Source organism: Colius striatus, chromosome 18 (assembly GCF_028858725.1).
Source record: "Colius striatus isolate bColStr4 chromosome 18, bColStr4.1.hap1, whole genome shotgun sequence".
In the NCBI taxonomy this organism is placed as follows: domain Eukaryota; kingdom Metazoa; phylum Chordata; class Aves; order Coliiformes; family Coliidae; genus Colius; species Colius striatus.
In genome coordinates this window covers 6387166-6408354 of record NC_084776.1, presented here as the reverse complement: position 1 = coordinate 6408354, position 21189 = coordinate 6387166, and the positions used below count along the sequence as shown (strand labels likewise).

General features: G+C 51.2%; 1 protein-coding gene across 1 annotated transcript in view; it reads left to right on the top strand.

The window, feature by feature from the left end:
• The window catches only part of CACNA1G (calcium voltage-gated channel subunit alpha1 G), a 139124-nt gene that overhangs the window by 38577 nt on the left and 79358 nt on the right, over positions 1 to 21189 (top strand). Inside the window, exons 2-10 of the mRNA XM_062010454.1 lie at positions 2594 to 2705; positions 3216 to 3349; positions 11703 to 11800; positions 13592 to 13751; positions 15463 to 15754; positions 16276 to 16368; positions 17976 to 18786; positions 18875 to 18919; positions 20254 to 20618. Coding sequence (XP_061866438.1) covers positions 2594 to 2705; positions 3216 to 3349; positions 11703 to 11800; positions 13592 to 13751; positions 15463 to 15754; positions 16276 to 16368; positions 17976 to 18786; positions 18875 to 18919; positions 20254 to 20618 — 2110 coding nt within the window. The remainder of the gene's footprint in view (positions 1 to 2593; positions 2706 to 3215; positions 3350 to 11702; positions 11801 to 13591; positions 13752 to 15462; positions 15755 to 16275; positions 16369 to 17975; positions 18787 to 18874; positions 18920 to 20253; positions 20619 to 21189) is intronic.

The following is a 21189-nucleotide window of genomic DNA, read 5'->3' as shown; positions in this document are numbered from 1 at the left end:
CAGGCTGTTTTCAGGCTGCAGGGTGTTTGCTTATGCAAGAGGAGTTGGGGGTGGGGAGTGTGGGGTAGGAGAGCAGGACCAGCCCTGGGTGGGGGCATGGACCCCCTGTGCCAAGACTGGGGGTGCTGGGACTCTGAGCAGTGGGATGTTACAGGCAGGTGAGGGTAGTACTGGTGCTGGTCGCCGTTTCTCCCTCCTGGCTGCACCTTGCACCCTGTGTGCTGCAGGTTATGGGGTCTTGGGGGGGCTGCACTCTCCTGACTGCCCTACTGGCTTGCAATTAACCATTGGTGCTGGTGCTGGCACCCTAATGAGCATCGAGGGGCACCCACAGCTCTGCTGTCTGTGGTGTGCCAAAGGAGGACAGGGAGGGTGCTGTCCCATGCTGTTCCTCCCATTGCAGCCACTGCTCAGCCCTTTGTGCTGGTCATGGGGCTGTGAGGAGCTGTCCTGGGTGAGCACTGGGACTGATCTAGGTCTGGGAGAGGGAGGAGCTGAGATCAGAGGTGCTCCAAGCAGATGCACAGTGTGGTTGTGTGCCCATCTCTGCTCCCAGCTCCCCAGCCAGCACCAAGCAGCCTCCCACCATGGCAAAGCATCACACAGGTCCCATGCCCAGCTGAGACAGAGCCCGTGGAGCAGAGCAGGGCCCAGTGCAGGGGCTTCTTCACCACCATAAAAGAATGTACACAAAGCTTTGCCTGTCAGGGGAAGTATTCCTCTGTCTCTGCAGGTGTGGACCCAACCAAACAGACTACTCTTGAGCCTCCTCCCTTCCCCACCGAATCTCTCTCCCAGCCCTTGCAGACACACACCCCTGGCACCCATTCAGGGTCTTCCAGGTTTGTTTTCTAATTCCTTGTGTTCCTGGGGACTTTGCAGTTCCTCCTGGCTCTGCAGAGGGATGCTTCCAGCCCCTCAAACTGGGGAACACTGGTGGGTTCCCCTTCAGCTGCTGCCCCTGCTCCAGCTGCTGTCCCCACCTGTCCTCACCAGACTATATTTGGGCTAAATATTGCAGCCCATAGCCCCAACCTGACAGTTGGAATGTCTGTCCCCATAGCTTGTAAACATTTCTTCCCAATAAAAGATCCAGATTACCAAGGACCAAGCTGTGACTCAGCCCCATGTGATTTCCCAGCAATTTGCCCAGGATGGGTGGCAGGAGCTGCCAGCTCCAGCCCTGCATGCCCAGTGGGGACACCTTCTGATTCATCCTCACCTTCTTCTTCCCCAGCCAGATAACGCTACAGCACGGGCTCCCAAACACCACCCGCTGCCGTGTTGTAGCGAAAGCTCTTGTCTGACAAGGGTTCTGCTTATTTTCCTACAGCCTGGAAGCTGCTGCCTGTACCCAGGCAGGAGTGTGGCCCCGACTGCCTGCAGGTTATAGAATGACAGAATAGTGGGAGTTGGAAGGGACCTCTAGAGCTTATCAAGCCCAATCCCCTGCTAAAGCAGGTTCCCCTTGATCAGGGGGCACAGGAACGTGTCCAGGTGGGTTTGGAAACCTCCCAAGAAGGAGCCTCCACACCCTCCCTGGGCAGCCTGGGCTCCCTCACCCTCACAGGAAAGGAGTTTTCCCTTGTGTTTAAATGGGACTGTTTGTGTTCCAGCTCATGTCCATCACCCCTTGTCCTGTCACTGGGCACTACAGAAAAAAGTGTCACCCCATCCTCCTGACACCCACCCTTTAGGTGCTTATAAGTGTGGATGTAGTCTCCCCTCAGCCTTCTTTTCTCCAGGCTGAAAAACCTAAGTTCCTACAGCCTTTCCTCATAAGAAAGATGATCCAATTTCCTGATAATCTTGATGGCCTTTGCTGGCCTCTCTTCAGCAGTTCCCCTTCTCTCTTGAGCTGGGGAGCCCAGAAGTGGACCCAGGACTCCAGATGAGGGCTGTTCTGTGGGCCAGGCTGGAAGATAACCCTTAGAAGGATGCAAAAATTCTTCTACCAGGTTTGAACCAACCCCCATGAGGATTTGGTGCAGCAGCACAATTTATTCTACCCCCAAATTAACATCCAAAGTCTGTCCTGACAGCTCTGCTCTTTAAAATTGCTCTAAGAGGTAGCAGCCAGGCTAGGGGATGGGCTCTGCTGGCCCTCACAGTCTTAAAGGCTTTTAGGCAGTTGGTTTATGGTTTTGACAATCTTAATTTGTACTGGGAATGAAAAGTTCAAGCAGTGACTTTAGGGAAACGCCCCTGGGATAAGCTGTGACATGGTTAATAGAAAATTGTAATGTTGTTAAAGTGCTTTTCCATGAACTGCCAGGAGAGGAAATTAACAGTGTGAGGTTTTTCTGTTTCCTAAAAGTTGATATCATTCATTTAATTTAATTTTTTAATCCATCACATCAGCACTCAGCAACTTTCCATTTCATGGTGGTTTTCACATGAGCTGTTGCCACTGATGTCACCGTGGGGAGAACACACCATCGGTTTGCCACGCTCATACCCAAACAGCAGGTCAGGCTTGTCCACCTAAAACCAGAGCAAGTCCAACCCCGAGAAGCTGGTGTCTCAAAGACCAGATTAACGGGTTTTTTTGGGTGCTTTTGGGTCTGTTGTTTCCTTGACGGGGGGTGTGCAGGTGGTTTGAGAGGGTGAGCATGCTGGTGATCCTCCTCAACTGCGTGACCCTGGGCATGTTCCACCCCTGCGAGGACATCGCCTGCGACTCGCCGCGCTGCAGGATCCTCCAGGTACAGCAGCTCGGCCGCTGCTTTGAGCTCGGTGGTGGCCCTGGGTTGGTGGGGAGTGGGAAGGCTCAGGCTGTGGCAGGGCTGTGCTGATGGAGGTGGCCTCATGCCCCGGATGGCTGGGTCCTGCCTGTCCCACCAGCCCTTGAGAAAAAGCTGATTTTGGTGTTTGGATGTGAATGTGTGTTGTCACCAGGCAAAGCCCCTGCCAGGCTGTGCTGGCCCCAACATAGCCAAGCCTTGCTGGGAGGCTTGGGGAGGGTTAACCCTCTAGTTTATAGTGAAAGCAGAACCCCAAATATGCTTGTCGCTTTACCCAAGCACCATGGGTTCTGTTGGTCAGTCTGGGCAGAGGGAAGATATAGGACTGCTCTCAATGCTGCCTCTGCCCAGGCATTTGAGCTCTTGGTGGTGCAAGAGAAGACCTTGTTGGACTGAGGTCTCTAATTCCCTCCCCCAGTGCAAGCATGCAGTAATGCAGGAACATTCCTCCTCCCTTCCTTTCTCTTGCAGAGCTTCGATGACTTCATCTTTGCCTTCTTTGCCGTGGAAATGATCGTCAAGATGATTGCACTGGGGATTTTTGGGAAGAAATGTTACTTGGGAGACACGTGGAACCGCCTGGACTTCTTCATTGTCATTGCAGGGTAAGCCCAGCATGGCAGGTTCCCCTCTCCTTGTGCTCCTGTTGTCATTTGTGACATCACTTGGTGAGTGTTGGGCTTGGAGGAGCAGCAGATTTGCAGTGGTGAAGGTGGGGGCTCCGTGGGCTTTGGTTGTCCATCTTGTCTCTGCAGTGGGGATCTCTGGCGTCCTCCATAGCTCGCAGGACAGCTGATGAAGAGAACAGAGAAGGGCAACAAAAGCTGTTTGACTAGATTTTGGCCAGCCTGTGCCCTGGGGCTCCTTGCCTGGCTCTGGGCACAGCCCGTTTCTCTCCAGCTCTGCCAGTGTTTGATTTCCATCGGACGAGGTGACAGTGGAGTGGGAGCAAGCAGTTGGGAGCATGGAGCAGTGTTTCAGGGAGGATAGTTCACTGAAATGTGCATGATTGCCCTCATTATTATAGGGGTTTTTTTTGGAGGGAGAGTGACCAAGTTTGCCTTTTGGAGTGTGTTCATTTCAGAGGCACCTGGTTTGAATTAAAGGCTCTTCCAGCACCCGAGAGTCTCCTGGCAGAGGTTGGAAATCCACATGAAAAGTCCCTGGCCCCTGGCCAGTGAGCTCAGTTTCTTTGACACATGAATCACTTGCCGGCCCTTGCCTCCCCTCCCTGCTCCAAGAGCCCAAAGACCTTTGGGAAAGCTGGGTTTTTTTTCTTATTTTGATAGAGCTAGAGACCAAATTTACTGGGTTTTCCTGGAAAGGAGCAAGGGACCCTCCCAGCTGGGCTGTTTACCTGGGTTGGGCTTACTGTGCCCCAAGCAGTGACAACATCTTGGTGACAGGTGACTCCTCTGAGCAGGAAGAGAGACATGAGGAAGAGACCCCAATGTGGCCCTGGTGACCACAGGAAACAGCTCAGTTTCTGCTTTCCCACTTTTTTCCTTTCCTTTTTGTGTAAGCCATGGGAGGAGGGGAGCAGGGCAGCATGGGCTTCCCAGCACCTGCAGGTCCCTGGGCTCCTGCTCTCCTGTTTTCTGTGCTGCTTCCCTTTCTTATGGCCTGCAGATGGCAGGGGGAGAGGAGAAGCAGCAAACCCTGTCTGCAGGACTTTGGGTGAAGAAGATGTGTCATGCCAGGGAGACAGGGGATGTGTGGTACAGCCCCACGGACACACCATCCACAGAAACCCTTCCCACCCACCACCAGTCTAGGACACGCTGCCAAGAAAAAAACCCCTTCATCCTTCTTGTTCCTTGAGAAGTTTCTGGACTTGACAGAGGTTAACATTGCAGAGAAACCTTTTTGTGTCTGTTTGCCCTAAATTGTGGAGAGCTAGGAGAGCTGCTCAGGTGCTGTGCTGGCTCCTGCTGTGCTGACGGCCACTTCCATGTGCCGTTAAGAACTTCTCAGCTCTGTTAAACTGTCCAGACCAATCTCATGAGCTCACAGAGAGCAAATGACTTCTTTGTGACAATGTAATGCAATTAGTGCTAATTGTAGAGTGTGTAATGTCTGCAACACATCTCTGTAATTACAGTGAAACTTGCTGGAGATGAGGATAGTGCTGTATTATCAAAACTCAGCCTAGTGAGACACGGCTCTGGCTGTGGGTTACGGAGCTGCGAGAGGAAAAGGGAAGGGGGGAGGAAAAAAGTGATAAATGGCACAATTATGTTGTGTTATTTTGAAGGAGAGGATTTGGGGAGTTGGTTGGTAAGGGAACACTTGAAGGTTAACAGGCGTCGCGAGGCAGCTCTCGCCCTCTAAAGACGGCTCAAGATGATTGTGACCTCTCCCAGCGCCAGGCGCAGGTGGATTGAGGATGAATGTGTGTTTACAGCTAAAAATATGCAGAAGCCTTTACAGTTTAGTGCTGACTGAGGCTCAGGCTGGTGAGCTGGGACAGTGGGATGGAGATGTGCCCTGACTTCCCTGGCCTGCCCGGGATCCAGCACCCACTCTGCCTCCCTCTTCTCCGGGTAGGGCACAGCGACCGCTTCTCCCATCAGTCTGTGGGAAGGGGGTAGCCACAGACTGAGCTCTACCTGCTCCTCAGCTGGGGCCATCCTCATCCCCAGCAGCTTTGCTGTAGTTCCACTGGCTTGCAGGATGTCAGTTTGTTTTGACTTGGGTCAGTTAAGGACTTCCCTGAACCTCTGCATCGCTGTGGTTTGAATCGTGCTTTAAACCACCCCCATAAAAATAAAACCCACCCCAAACCAGCAAAAAACACACTGGTTAATTGTTTTCCCAGGGGTGAAGCTTTAAATCAGGGGATAATTTGGTGCTGTAAGGGCTTACAGGGTTCCTCTCTGCCTTCTCTAGCAATGGGTTGAGCAGGGCTCTGGATCCATGCCTGTATTTCTGCTCCCCTTGAGCAGGGCTCTACATCATCCCCTGACTGAGTTGTGTGGGTCTGTTGTTACTCTGGGCTCAGTCAGTTGTTTGGCCAAATCTGTGGAGTCCTGTTTGTTCTTTGCTCATTGTAATAGTACCAGACCTCTTAAAAGGCTTTGCAGGAAACTTAAACACTTCTGGAATATTTTGGTTACAATTTGAGAGGAGCTGGGGCTGGAGGTGGTTGGCAGGCTGCTTGCTTCAGAAACAGACACACCACTTCTCTTTCTCTTTGCTTCCTGAACACTTCTAATGTTTGTTATCATTTTTTTCCCCTCCCTCTGTTGAAAGCTGTATTAAAGAGTTAGCTCCACTGAAGCCTTCATAAACAACCCTTAAGGATGTCTTGCTCCCTCCTGATTTTGAGTGCTGAATTTCAGGGATGAAATATGCTGCAGGAAGCCTTGCTGTGATCATAGGTAACAGGAGAGAAAGGAATGCTGCAGTGCCCCGCTCCATCCCTGCTTCAGCTAAACCTGGATGGTTTCTGAAGAGCTGTTTATCTCAGAAACTGGGATAAGGGTGATGCTGGCAGACTGATCTCAGTGGGGAGCACTGATCCTGTGGCTGCAGCAGCCAGAGCAGGGTTCCTGCTGGATGCTTTGGATGAAGTTTTCAGCACATGGCCTTCACCTCACAGAGCCAATTTGTTTAACAGGCAGGCAGGGGACTCACCCACCTCCCTGGGCAGCCTGAGACAGGGGCTGACAACCCTCTCAGGGAAAAAGTTCTTCCTAATCTTCACTTTAAACCTCCCCTGGTGCAGCTTAAGCCTATTTTCTCTTGTCCTAGCCTTCAATACTGGGGAGAAGAGACTGACCCCCACCTCACTGCAGCCTCTCCCCTCAGCCTCCTCTTCTCCAGGCTGAACACTCCCATCCCCTCAGCTGCTCCCCATCACACTTGTGCTCCAGCCTCTTCCCCAGCTCTGGTGCTCATCTCTGGACATGCTCCAGCCCCTCAGTGTCTTTCTTGTAGCGAGTGGCCCAAGATTGAGCACAATACATGAGGTGCAGCCCCACTAGCACCGAGTGCAGGGGCAGAATCACTTCCCTGGTCCAGCTGGTCACATTATTTCTGGTATAAGCCAGGATGCCACCGGCCTTCTTGGCCACCTGCCACACTGCTGTCCCTTCAACTCTTAAAAAGCCCCAACTAAATTAAGAGAGAAGCAGGGATGGATGACTGTTGCTTTTCCATTCCCTCTGCCTGTATTGATTGCCCTTGCACTGAGGAGTAGCTCTTGGCAACGTGGCTACATGGTGCCCTCTGCACTGCCCAGGCACTGTGCGCACTGGTGGGTAATTGCCCGTGTAAGTGGCTGATTTGCACACGCAATTACCCAATGTGCAACCACAGCCCATTTGAGCTGCAGTGAAAGCTGCACCAAACCTTCTCCCAGGAGCCTGCCCCTCTCCAGTGCTTTCTGGGATGGATGTGAGTGTCCTGGAAGCTGGAAGCCTCCTCCCAGGCCCCCACTGCAAACCTGGCTCATCCTGAATGAGTTGCCCTTTGCTCTGAGCAGATGTAGCAGAATGGTATCAAGCTGACACTCACGATTGCAAACCTCTAGGGGTTCAAAACACGTGCCTAGGCTTTGGAATTGGATGCTTCAAATGACTTTTGGGAAGCTGAAGAGCAGCTGAGGCCCAGGGCTAGTGAAGGTCCCCAGCTGCAGATGCTCTTGGCTCCCCACAGCCCTGGAAGCAGAGTATCCCAAGTGAGCCACAGCCCTGACTCACAGAAACCTCCTGGGTAAAAGCAACCCCTCAGCAGCTTCCCTTGCAGCCAAGCTGACTCAAACCCACCTGTGAGAAGACTTGGTTTTTCCAAGTTTTAGGACTTTTAAAAGGGAGAATTCTTCAGCTTCTTTCAGTTCTTCAGCTGAACATGCTGCTGCTTCAAAAGCCTCCTTAGTCCTGGCTGGGACACAGGGTGCAGGTTCATGCTCCCTCCAGTGCTCTGCTTTTATTCCCTTCAGCTTGATTAGAATGAGCATTTTTGAAATTAAGCAACACCCACGAGTGCAGTGAGACTTGTGAGGCTTTAAGCAGCTCCTGAGCAAAAGCAGAGCCCAGCAAAGCCGGCAAGGGCTGGGAGGAGATTTCATTCCAGCTTTCTGAAGATACTGTGCTGCCTAAATAATTTCCCCTTGTCTTTTTCAGCACCGATGGCTTCATATCATCCACTGATTATTGTGCTTTGTAGATAGAGGGTGCCTGTATGCTCAGTTTTTGAAGCCTTTTAACACTGAATAGATCTGAGACTCTTGCCAGCAGCGAGTAGCAAGAGCATCTCTGTGGGGATGCTGCCCTACCTGCAGCCAGTGCTGCTTTGCTGCAGGTTCCTGGTGTGACCTTGATCACGTTCCCTGGCTGTACAGCATCCCCAGCACCCAAGTCTGAAAGGGGAGAGTTTGGATTTGCCTCAGAAAGTGTTCTCAGCACAAACTCCATGGTGGGTCTTCACACCATGTTCTGCTTCTTGAGCAGGAGTCACCCAGGTGTGGGAGTCAGGGCTGAGAGTGGGGTGGGTCAGAGAGCCAATGCTGGGTATGGGTGGGAAGGGCTTTTCCAGCACCTCTGTGCTCTGTTAGAGCCTTGCTGGCTGAGAAGAGCCTCATCAGCCCCTCCTGTGATACTCCTGAGCGTCACTTCTGTGAGCCCTGTGCTGCCTGCCGCTGCATTTACAAGATCCCTCCCAATGCTTTGGGGTTTATATGAAAGAAACCCCAGTGTGCTCCAGGTTTCACTGTCTCCAGGGAGACCAGACTTTCAGCTGCCCAGTCCACCCTGAGCCATCCCTTGTGTCTGTCTGCTGAGTCCCAGGAGTTTTCCTCCTTGGAGGAATGCTTGCCAAAGGTTTGCATCGCCTCTCTCTCTGCATGCCACCCCCAGCCCGTTGCACGTCTGCCTTTGCAGATGCTCTGCTTTTATTCTTAGAAAGCCCTAAATATTTCCGCTTTCCTCCCGAGTAACGGCAGCGATTGGGGGTTGCTGATCACTCTGACGAGTCTCAGCATTTGCAAGGAATCCATCCACCCTGTTTAATGCAGAGTGGGTTTTTGTGAGCCTTGAACTTGGCTGGGCAGCTGGGTGTGTGGCAGAGGCGCTGACAGGCATCGCGCTTCCCCCTTTGAACAGAAATGACATTTGAGTTGAAGCTTCGTCGAGGGCTTTTTACTCTGCAGATTTCCAGTGCCTAAATGTTATATATGCTGGGAAAGGCACCTGGCAGCTTGCCAGTCAGTGACATCCTGACATTCGCTCTCCCTGGATATCTTCCCTTGCCAAGGACATGGATTGATTCCTCCCCTGTATCCCTTTGCCTTGGGAAGTGACCTTAGAGCTGGGAAGCGGTGGGATTCTCATTGAACCTGCTCTTTAGTGACTGATTTTTACCTGCATTTTCTTTCCCCAATATGGAGTTGTCTCAAGGCTCTTGAGCTGTTAGTTACCAGCACTGTGTGGATCCTGCAGCCTGGGGCTGAGCTCACAGAGCTGTAACACCAGCCCTGCTAACAGTGTCTGGCTCAGAGGTAGCAGAGCACCTGCTTGCTCTTGGGTTCAAAATGGATTCAAGTTGTGCCAGGGGAGGTTTAGACTGGATATTAGGAAGAACTTTTTTTATTGATAGGGTTATTAAGCATTGAAACAGGCTGCCCAGGGAGGTGGTGGAGTCACCACCCCTGGAGATATTCAAAAGACACATAGGTAAGGTGCTGAGGGACATGGTTTTGTTCAGTGATGGGCTTGGCAGTGTGAGGTTAGTTGTTGGACCTGATGAGTTTAAAATCTTTTCCAAGTGTAATGATTCTATGATTGGTCTTGACATTCAAGCTTTTGCTCAGGCTACTGGGTTGTTGTTTGGTTGGGCTTTTAATTTTGGCATTGTAATTGATAGGTTAAATCAAAATGCATTTTACAACATGCCCTTTGCAGCTTACAAGCACATGCATCTCAGTGAGTGAGTCCAGAGCTGTCATTAATCAGAAAATGATTTGTTGTGGTGCAAATAACCATATGCTGCTCTGAATTTTGCTGGTAGCCTCTGTCTTAATAATGGATGAAAGAGAAGCTGTGTGTTTGACATGGGCTTTTAACCTGAACCCTGCAAATCATACAAAAATCTTATTTTCAAACAGTGAGTGGAGACCCATTAAAGCTCAAGGAAGCTGTTGCCCCTCTCCTTACCTTAGCCAAAGCTCACCCAGTGTGGGGTCCCACACACTGAGGACGGGGCTGGTTTCGTCACTGGGGCCAGGTGGGCTTTCAGGGACACGCTCCCTTCCTCTCCAGTCAGAGGATGAGAACAAACTTCTGTAGCATCCACATGTGCCTCCCCAATGTCCATCTTCTGGGTCAGCCCCACAGCTCCAGGTGTCAGCAAAATACAGAGCAGTATGTTGAGGTTTTTTTGATCTTGGATATGGTTTGATTGTCATCCTCCTCATTAGAGCCTATCAAGGCAAATCAGATAAAGTGTCACTGCATCAAGTGTGGAGTTGTGTATTTGGGGGATAGAAAGAGAAAGTCTTCTCCTTCCTGGGTGCTTCTCACCTGCTAATGGCTGGGAGGGAGGGGAGTGGGTTTCACAGCAAGAGCAGAAACCTCCACTGCGCTGCAGCTGTGGGAAAGCTGATGTGGGACTGATGAGTCCTGTGGGATTTCCAGCAGTGAGGGAAGGGGCAGCAGCAGTGCCTTTGTGCAAAGTACCAGCAAAAATCATCCTCCAAAAGCCTGACGTCTAACCAGGGAGGATGAAGTCAGGCCAGGGCAGTTGTGGGAGAAGGTGGTGACTGGGAAGCACGGAGCTTGCCTTTGAGATGGATCTGGAAGAGCTTGATTTGTTTGGCTTTGCAAAATCAAGGCTGAGAGAAGATGTGATTTGTCCTCTGTAAATATATTGGATGGGTAAATACCAGGAACAAAGAACAGCTACAGAAGCTACTTAAAAGACATTGTTGCCATAAGAGCAAATGGATATAAGCTTGTCCTGAATAAGTTCAGTCTGGAAGTTAGACTTCTGACCATCAAAGTTGGAGGGAGGGAACCACCCAACTGGCTTTGAGATGAAACTCGATAATTTTTGGAAATGAATAACCTGTGGTTGCCTGTGGCAGTGGGAGCTTGGCTGTGCGTGGAGCCTTGTGGTCTTCTTCCTTGCCTTTGCCTGGCTCTGTCCCTTGAAGAATGCTTCTGGGCAAAGCTTCTGTGTTTTCCCATGGCTGGAGAGCAAAGTCCTGGTGGTGACATGACTGATGGCCCCAGTGTGCTTTCAAAGGTACCACGAGCAGAGCGAGATGGTGCTGGGAGACTCCAGGGACTTGCAGCAGTCCAAGACCATCCTCAGGTTGCCTTGAGGAGGTTGTACCTCACTGTCCTGAGCTGTGTAATAACCCCATCATGCACAGCGAAGGAGGGCTGAGGGGTTCCTTGGTCCACATTTGCTCCATTTGTTATCTACAAGTGCCATCTCTTTGGATTTGTTCTCTTGCCTATCTGCCTGAGTCTCACTTGCCTATGGTCTCTGCTGGGCAGAGCATCGCTCTATCCCAACCCCCAAGGAGAGGATGTGCAGCAGGGGATGCTCCTTGCTGCTTTTCTGGGTTATGCTGGTGCTCAGCACAGTGAATTCATTACAGGATCTATATAATTGTTGTTAAAAACAGGGCTGTGTGTGGAAATTGCCCCCCTAGGGTGTACAGGGACTTTCAAAAGCATCTGCCTTGGACCTGTGCAAAAACAGTAACCAAAGGAGATGAGAGAGAAGATCTGTGCCTGTGTGAGCTGGTGGATAACATTTTTGCTCATTGACTTTATTCAGATACGCAAACAACCCTTAATTAATTCCTCTGGCAAACTTTCCTGATGGGAGAGAAGCAGTAACAAGTCCCTCTGTGAGCAGTTGGCATATAATGTTTGATTTATAATGTTTGATCATCTAACATTTCTCCAGAAGATCCCTGACACTCCCTTGCCTCGGTGTCTTCCGCAGGATGCTGGAGTATTCCCTGGACCTGCAGAACGTCAGCTTCTCCGCCGTCCGCACCGTCCGCGTCCTGCGCCCGCTCAGGGCCATCAACAGGGTCCCCAGTAAGTCACACCCTCATTCCTCCCAGTTGACCATCCTTATTTTTCCCAGTTGCTTATCTTTGTTCCTCCCAGCTGATGCAAGTTTGCTGTATCTGTGCCCCAGAGATGGAGGAGCAAGCACAGCTGCCTCCCATCTTACACTGCAGCTCTAATGCTCTCCTGAGCCTGGTAGTGCTGTGTCCTACCAACTCTCTCTGGTTTCCAGTGTCTTTCACTCTCCTACTTTAAATGTTCCATTTTGACACCTGTGGCATTGAAACTGAGTCACCAGTCAATACAATATCCAGGGCTGTCTTCAGACACCTGTATTTCTCACCTGAAGAGGGTCTTAGGAGGTGAAGGGATGCAGGGGATAGGAACTGACTGAGCCAACAGCCTTTGTCAAGCAGCACGGGCAGAGGGATCTGAGCTATGCTGTTCCCACCATCCTAGTGCCACCCCATCCTTTCCTGGAGGAACTGAGGTGAGGAAATCTTGTCCTGCCTGGAGTAGCTCCCCGGGAGGCACCAAGGAGCATCCTCTTGGAGGACCTCTTGCCCAGCTTCCCAGAGCTGGTCCCATTTTCCTGGTCCTTCAGCCCTGGGTATTGAACCCAGCATTATTTCAGCCAAATTAAATCCAAGTCTGAACTCCCCTATGTGAATTAGCCCAATACCTTGATGAGAACTAATCAGAAGGTGCCTGTGCTGTATTTATTTTTCTGGTCCTGACTCTTGAACTTAATCTGGCTCTGCTGCTGCTGCTGTTTCAGTCATTACCGTAGCTTCAGAATCCTGTTTGCAGTGTTGGGTGGTTTTTTATCCCCACTGCTGATCTGATGGATGGCCGAATTTATCCACCACTGCCTAACTGAGGATGTAATTCACTTAATGTATTTTGAAATCCCAGGTAATTTATCTTGGCATCTCTGCAACGAAGCTACAAGGGGACAGAAATGTAAGGTGGGAAAAGAAAAAAAAAAGGGAGAGTTTTGTGTGATGACAAATGCAGTAACCACAGAAAGTAATTTTGGTTAATTAGGAGTTGATGCAAGGTGGCTGTTTCCCAGTAGAAGAAAAATCCTGTTAGAGGAGGTGACAGCATCAGGAGGAGAGAAAAAAGTCTTCCTGAAGTATCAAAGTAAAGGGTGCAACAATAAAGCTTTCTTTAAATGAAAATCAATATAAGCAAGTGAGAGAATGCAGAAGATGGGGAAAGAAGGAGAGGGAGAGATGAGCAGAATATTACAGAGACGTCAAATGAAATCAATTTTTTTGTGTGTAAATGTCAAGTTGAAGTCACCATCAATTTGTCTTTGTTACAGAACTGGCTGTTCCTGAACTTGGGAGAATTAACTGCCAGAGAGAGTCCTGTATTTTAAGGAAGAGAGAGGATTTAGGGTAGATGAAGGGAATTAGAGAGGGAAGGGGATTTTAATATATACCAAATTGGGAAAGAAATATGACTGAGCAAGAGAGAACAGCAGAGTTTGGTCTCAGGGAAGAAAGGAGATGTATAATTGCTAGAAAGCTTCAGGAGAAGAGGGCTTGAGATGGGGAATGAAGGGAAGGAGAGAAGCAGAGAAGGTAGGTCATGTGCCCAGGAGCAGGGCACAGGTGAAAGAGGCTTTGGGAGGAAACCAGAGGGCGCTGGGGAGCAGCAGGAGTTTGGAAGCCACGTGTGGGTGATAGCAACAGTGGTTGTGAAGGTAGTGGCTGTCAGTGGAAGTTAAAATATGGATGGGAAGGAAAAGGTCAGGAGGACACAGCTGGTATAAGAGAATTCAGCATGGGCACTTCCTCTTTGCCTCAGGTATGCGCATCCTGGTGACGCTGCTTTTGGACACGCTGCCCATGCTGGGGAACGTCCTCCTCCTCTGTTTCTTTGTCTTCTTCATCTTCGGCATCGTGGGAGTCCAGCTGTGGGCAGGTTTGCTCAGGAACCGCTGCTTCTTCCCTGAGAACTTCAGCATGTGAGTCTGCACGGGCAGCAGAGGTGTCTCTCCAACTCTGTCCCTCCAGGAGACAAGGATATCCTCTGTTAAAAAGCCATGGTCTTCTGTAAATGCTTCTTGTTCCTAAATGCCACCACAGCTCCAGCTCAGACACACATGGCTGGAGCAGAGCGAGCTGTGACAGTTTCCTGCAGGGCTGTCCTTAACCCTCAGCTGGCATTTGGGAACCTCTCTGATTGATAAGAGCCTTCAAAAAAACCCCGAGAACAAGAGTTCAGGCTTTCTCAATTCAGCATATCATTAACATGGGACCTTTTCTGCATTTGTCAAGATGCTGAGGTCTGACTCCCATTCAGCAGCTGGTGTAATGTTTATTGGTATGGCATTTGTAGTCCCACCTAAACCCCAGGGAAAGCTGATGGAGCTGCCATACATTTTGTGATGCTGGATCCTTTTCAGTCCCCATCCCAAAGTGTTCATTGTCACAGATATTTGGATTTTAAGGCCAAGAGGACTGTTGTGATCAAAAGGGGTTTTGTAGCACTCAGTTTCCTAGGCAGCCAGCTTGCCAGGTGTGGGAATGTATGAACAGTGGTTGAAATATCTAGTAGCTGTCAGCCTCTTTCAGACCTGGATTCAGCCCAGGATTTCCATACCCGTTCTTTTTCTCCACCACCTCCATACCTTGAAATTTTAGGACAAGGGCAGGTGACTGCAGGCATTGATGGCACCTCTGTGACTTTTCAGTGGATTGCTTTCAAAGGTTGACTCTCTGGAGCTGATCCAGATAGATCCATACCAGCATGGAGAAGTCCTGCAAGCCCAAAGCCTCTTGCACACAGCAGGACCTAGCTGTGGCTAGGCTGGCTTTTGGGTCTGGAACTGGCACAATGCTTCTTTTATCCTCTCCTAATCAACTGTCACCCCTCTTGTAGGTCGTGGCCTCAAAGGGCAACTGTAAGAGACACAACCAGGGTGTACATCTGTTAATGGCAGCAGAGAAGAGGGACTGCTTCACCACTGAGTAAATCCAATAGACCCACAGGTGTGGGTGCTGTTTAATTGAGCCAGAATTCCAGGGGTTTAGATAAGCTTTGAAAGGTATTAAAGGCAATTCTGCAGGAATTAACTGGGCTGAACTAGGCTTAAAAATATCTCTGTGAGCTTTAGTGGGAGTCCTGGCAGCATTAAGGAGATAGCTGTGTGCAGAGCAAGAAGCCAGTTTCTGGCTGGCCATGGGTTGTTTCATCTCCCTGAAGAGCATTTTTGCCTGGCTTGCTGTGGTAAGGCCACCCTCAGAGGGAATTTAGAGCTTATCTGTGGGCTGAACAGGCACTGTGAAATGCAGATGAAGGCTCTGTCTCTGGTTTTTAGGAAGCTTGGGAGGTCCTTGGACATAGAGTCTCCCCAAGCAATTCTCAGTATCTTTAGAGCACGAGAGCTTAAATTGACTGATTTCCATCTTACTGCAGCAAAGACATTTCAGAGAAGCCCTGCTGGGCTGAATCCTCTTCTTACTCCCCTAAAGTCAAAGCCAGAGCACTTCCAGATGGAACAACTCTTAATAATGTTGTCAAAGGGGTTGCTGAATGGCTGAGTGCACTGCCTCAGTTTCGCCAAACCCATTTAGGGACATCATCTGCAGAAAGTCCAAGGGGTTCTCTTAGAGTTGTTACCTTGCCAGATTGCCTGCAATCAGTGTACAAACCCCACTCCTGGCCTCTTTCAGCCCCTACACCGTGGATTTGGAGCGCTACTACCAGACAGAGAACGAAGATGAGAACCCTTTCATCTGCTCCCAGCCGCGGGAGAACGGGATGCGCTACTGCCGGAGCATCCCAACGCGCAGGGAAGAGGGTCTCGAGTGCACCCTGGATTACTATTCCTACAATGACACCACCAACACATCCTGTGTCAACTGGAACCAGTACTACACCAACTGCTCTGCTGGGGAGCACAACCCCTTCAAGGGAGCCATCAACTTTGATAACATTGGCTATGCCTGGATCGCCATATTTCAGGTGAGCCCTGTTTGCAAACTGTCCCAAGGTGGGCAAACAGCCAATCCTGCCCCCCAGCATGCTTCCAGGGGCTGCATAATTCCACACTGAGGGGCTATTTTGCACCAGCAAGGACTGATAAGTAGTACGTGGGTGCTCAAAAGTGGTAGGGATGCAACTTAATGCCTGCTTTGAAGAAGCTTCCATCTCAGGTGCATAGACAAATCCCCAGCCTCCAAACCCTGTGTGTGTGCAGCAAGATCATCCTGACGTGGAGCAGATCTTAGAGACTGCTCTTCTCTCTGCAAAAATGCAGTAGTGAGCCTTAGGTCCAGCTGGGAAAGAAGGGCTGGATTCAGCCTGGGCAGCCGGTAATGTGGCTATTGGCAATGACAGGAGCAGGATTTGGCTCCTCAGTGTCTTGTACTGCATCAACACCAGCTATGGGGGACCAAAAATGACCCAGCCAGGGGAAATGTTTGTGCACTTGGTGGTGTAACTGAGCTTTGATGAGTTCATTTTCCTTTCCTGTCTCCAACCAGGTCATCACACTGGAAGGCTGGGTGGACATCATGTACTTTGTCATGGATGCACACTCCTTCTACAACTTCATCTACTTCATCCTCCTCATCATTGTGAGTGGCCTTAGGGCAACATGGGAGTCCTTCTGGCATTTGGAGAGAGCAGAGTGGAGTGACCCAGAGGAACAGGGCAGATAATACAGTGAATATAAAAGCTGAGGTAGAAGGCAGCCTGCTGGAAGACGCATAGCTTCAATACAGCGTTGCATTGCAGCTGTATTTTGGTGCAGACACGAAGGAAGGGAAGAAAGATGTGCTTAAGTTATGGTAGATACACTTCTGTTGCTGCTGCCTCTACTACTTCTGTCCTTATGCTCCAAGGTCTGCTTAGTTGCCACCTTGACAATAAGTTTAAAAGTTGGCAAATTTCCCCTGGTTGGGTTTTGAGCTTTGGAAGAGGAGAAGGCTGCCCAAAATTTCCCTGATATTGAAGAACCCAGCTGACTGGGTCCTTGGTGCAGAGGAGACACTTCAGGAAAACATTCCCAAACTTCAGAGAGCACATTGAGAAAGGAGGGAGGAGATTACTGCCCACAGCCCACCCACACTTCACGGCATCATCTAAGACCACCCACAAAGCAGCCAACAAAGAGTTTCTGTGGGGTGGGCTCCATGATGGGCTTTATCTATGCAAGCAGAATTGTCTACTGTGACTGGCTGAGCTTGTTGTCTAGACTCCCTTCATCGTCAAGGGAGAAAAATAGGTGTTTTAAGGGGATGATTCATCTCCTCTGAAGGTAGACATCCAAAATAAATTAGATGCATTGCAGAGTTGATGTGCCTATTTCTCTCTTGACTCTAAAGGATCATTAGGTGCCTCACTCAGATGTAGCTAAGCAAGACGAGTCCCTTCTTGTTGTCTAATTGGACAAACTCCAGCAAAATAGCTGCACGTTGTCCATTGGGCCATTGTGGGGATTTCTGCTCCTCATCAAACCCTGATGAGAAGGTGGGAGGTCGTTTGGTCTATGATGCTTTTTCTAATTCATCTATTAACTTCCTCAAAAAAAAAAGCAGCAATCCCTTGTTCTCAGCATCCCTGAAATGACAGAGAGGAAGGGCAAGCAGTAGTTTTCCAGCTGCCGTGCGAGTACCGTTAGCAGTGTGTGATAGCCCGTTAGCACGTCAGCAATGCTCTGTGATCCAGGCTGGGCTCTGCAGAAGGCAGAACCTCATGAAACCCTGGTTGGAAACCAAATCTCCAAGCTGTGGGTACAGACTGCTGATGCCCTTGCGTAACAGTCACCCGCAAATCCCGTTAGCAGGAGAAAAGGGATCTGCTCACAAGCTGCCCACACACTGCCAGAAAAACCCACTGCTATCAGGCAGGCTCAGTGCATTCATCGTAATGCCACTAATTGTGATAATTACAACCGCTGTCTGCTGAGGGAGAAAAACACCATCTTAAAAGAGCAAGAGCTTTTTTGTCAAAATAATCTTCCCTCCTCTTTGATCTCTGACGTCCTCCATGGAGTGCTAGCGTGGGAGCCTCCGGGCCAGGGGCTTGGGGGGTGAGGTGGCCCCTCTATGGGCATGGCCGGTGGTCCCTGGTGGGTGACACAGGAGATGGGGCTGGCTGGGGTTTGCTTGCAGCGTGGGATGAGGCAGGGTGATGGGATGGGCATGGCCACCCCGAGGTAACTGATGGCTCCTGTCCTTAGGTGGGCTCTTTCTTCATGATCAACCTCTGCCTCGTGGTGATAGCAACGCAGTTCTCTGAGACGAAGCAGCGCGAGAGCCAGCTGATGAAGGAGCAGCGCGTGCGCTACCTGTCCAACGCCAGCACCCTCGCCAGCTTCTCCGAGCCAGGCAGCTGCTACGACGAGCTCCTCAAGTACCTGGTTTACATCGCCCGTAAAGGCAGCAAGCAGCTCGTGGAGGTCTACCGGGTGGCAGGAGTGAGGATGGGCTTCCTCACCAGCCCCACCAGCAAGGGGGGTGCTGAGCGGCACAGCAGGAAGCGCCGGAGCAGGAAGAGATCCTCTGTGCACCACCTTATCCACCACCATCACCACCACCACCACCACTATCACCTGGGCAACGGCAACCTGCGGGCACCCCGCGCCAGCCCGGAGCTCAGCGATGTGGAGAGCAGCTCTCTGCACAACGGGACCAACCGGCTGATGCTCCCGCCCTCGACACCCAACCCCCACGGGGCCCCCGGCGCCGCTCCCAGCAACACCGAGTCTGTCCACAGCATCTACCACGCCGACTGCCACTTTGAGCCGGTGCGCTGCCGGTCATCCCTCCCGCAGCCGAGCCTCGGCTTGCCCAGCCCCGAGGGGATCCCCAAGAACATCATGGGCAGCAAGGTGTACCCCACGGTGCACCCCAGTACCTCCCACGAGATGCTGAAAGAGATGAACCTGGGCGAGGCGACGGTCGGTGCTGGGAGCAGCACCTTGACGAGCCTCAACATCCCTCCTGGGCCGTACAGCACCATGCACAAGCTGCTGGAAACGCAGAGCACGGGTGAGCCTGGGGCTGGACGTTGGGCTGGGGCTGCTGTGCAGAAATAAGAGCTACAGCCTGATTTCTTTCTCTTGCTGAATCTTTGCAGGGTTCTTTTCAGTCCATGTTACGGAGAAAGGCGATGGCTTTCCAGGTGAGGACGACACAAATCCTCTGACATACCTAATAAATCTTATAGCCAAAAGCAGGAGAGAGGTTTCAACTTCCCAGGCTTCATACTTGCTAGAATTCAAGGGAAATGAATGTTTTCAGTAAACCCATTTTCTTTCTCATCCCCATCTATCCCCCCAAACCAATTTACTTTTCAATTCCAGGGAACACTCCCAAAATCCCTGTGCCCCCAGGATCAGCTAAAACTGGGCTCAGTGGCACTAAGCAGAGCTGGCCTCCAGCCTGGCTGCTTGCAAATGACCACGTCCCTTCCTCGCCCAAAAGCAGGGAGTGGAAGTGGCTACATTGCCCATCACTTGCTGCAAAGCTTGGGAGTGGACACCTTCCAGATCTGAGTCCCAACGCATCCCTGCACACTGCATAGCTCTGTTGCCTGCCAGGACACGAGCCCTGGGGAGATGGAGTGTCTGCTTTGCACAAGTGCTCGATGGCAATCACAAACATCATGTGTTAAAAGTCCGTGATTTGCTCAGGAAGCCCATAACAGAGCCAGGCAGCAAATGTGGCTTTCCTGGATCAGGGATTTCATACCTTCAACGCAAGATACTCTTTCCCCCTCCACATCCGAGGTTTGGGAGCTTGAATCACTCTAGTCCAAACCCTCTCAGCCTCCAAGAAGCTTCTGGCCAAGCTTTCCCAGGCAGTCGATGCCTTTTCCACCCTACTGCAGTAGCATTGACCTTTCCAGCCAGGATCTGTGCAAGAAAGAGACTGAGTCCTGCCCCAGCCTAGAGACCAAACAGAGCTGGGCTCTGAATTGGTTTAATGCTGGGTTTTTATTCTCACTGCTGTGTGATGCTGTGCATGAGTCGGGAATGAGCTGTGCAGATAGCCTCTCCCCTTGCAGCCAGCTGGTGGGATTTTGGGGGAATATCCCAGTGATATTGTCACCCGGGAGCCACCTGGCAGCTGGGAGCTGCTGTTGAGGGCAGCACATGGAGAAGAAAGCTGGTGATTTCAGAGCATTAGCAAACAGCCAGAGCAGGAAAGAAAAATAAAGGAGGTTATTTGAGACAGTGCTCCTGATAGTTACAGCTTTCCTCTCTGTAATGGCCAGAGATGTAATAAGGTGAGCTAGGAGCCCTGGGCTGGCAGCAGTGTCTGCCTGGGGTTAGCTAAGAGGGCTTTGCCACTGGGAAGAAGGTACTTGGGCTTTTACTGAGGGCTCCTTAACCCAACAGGAGCCCTTTTCCCCTTAGGAAATGCCTGTCCTGTCAAGGGCAATGGCCTGGTGCGAATGGGGCCAGGGGGTTGCAGTCCTGGCTGACAGACTGCCCTGCACTGACGGTGTTTCAGGTCCCTGCCCAAGCTCCTGCAAGATCTCCAGCCCCTGCACCAAGCTGGATGGTGGCTCCTGCAACCCCGAGAGCTGTCCTTACTGCCTGAAGGCGCTGGCAAGCGAGGCTGAGCTGACTGACAACGACACGGCCGACTCGGACAGCGAGGGGGTCTATGAGTTCACGCAGGACGCCCACTACAGCGACCAGCGGGACCCGCAGCGGGGCAGGGCCCGGGCCAGGAGGGCGAGCAGGGTGCTGGCTTTCTGGCACGTGGTGTGTGAGACCTTCCGCAAGATCGTGGACAGCAAGTATTTTGGCCGTGGGATCATGGTGGCCATTCTCATCAACACGCTCAGCATGGGGATCGAGTACCATGAGCAGGTCAGTGCTGGTCCCTGGGATTACGGGCCTGGCTCCAGCTGCTGGGGGGATGGTTTGGGAGGAGAGGCATTGGGGTGCTGTAGGAGGGATCCCAGGACCGAGCAGGGATGATTTTAAAGAAGCTGGGGAAAGGGCTGGAGCACAAGTCCGATGGGGAGCAGCTGAAGGAGCTGGAGGTGTTTAGCCTGGAGAAGAGGAGGCTGAGAAGTGATCTCTTTACAACTACCTGAAAAGGTGTTGTGGTGAGGTGGTGGTTGATCTCTTCTCTCCACTAATGAATGACAGGACAAGAGGAAATGGCCTCAAGTTGCCCCAGGGGAGGTTGAGGTTGGAGCTGAGGCAGAACTGTTTCCCTGAGAGGGGTGTCAGCCCCTGTGCCAGGCTGCCCAGGGAGCTGGGGGAGTGCCCAGCCCTGGAGCTATTGCAAAGCCATGGAGCTGAAGTGCTGAGGGTCGTGGGTTAGTGGTGGGCTGGGCAGGGTGAGGGGAGGGCTGGGACTTCATGATCTTGAAGGTCTTTTTCCAACCAAAATGATTCTATGATTTTTCTCCTCTGAGCCTGCTTCCAGCTT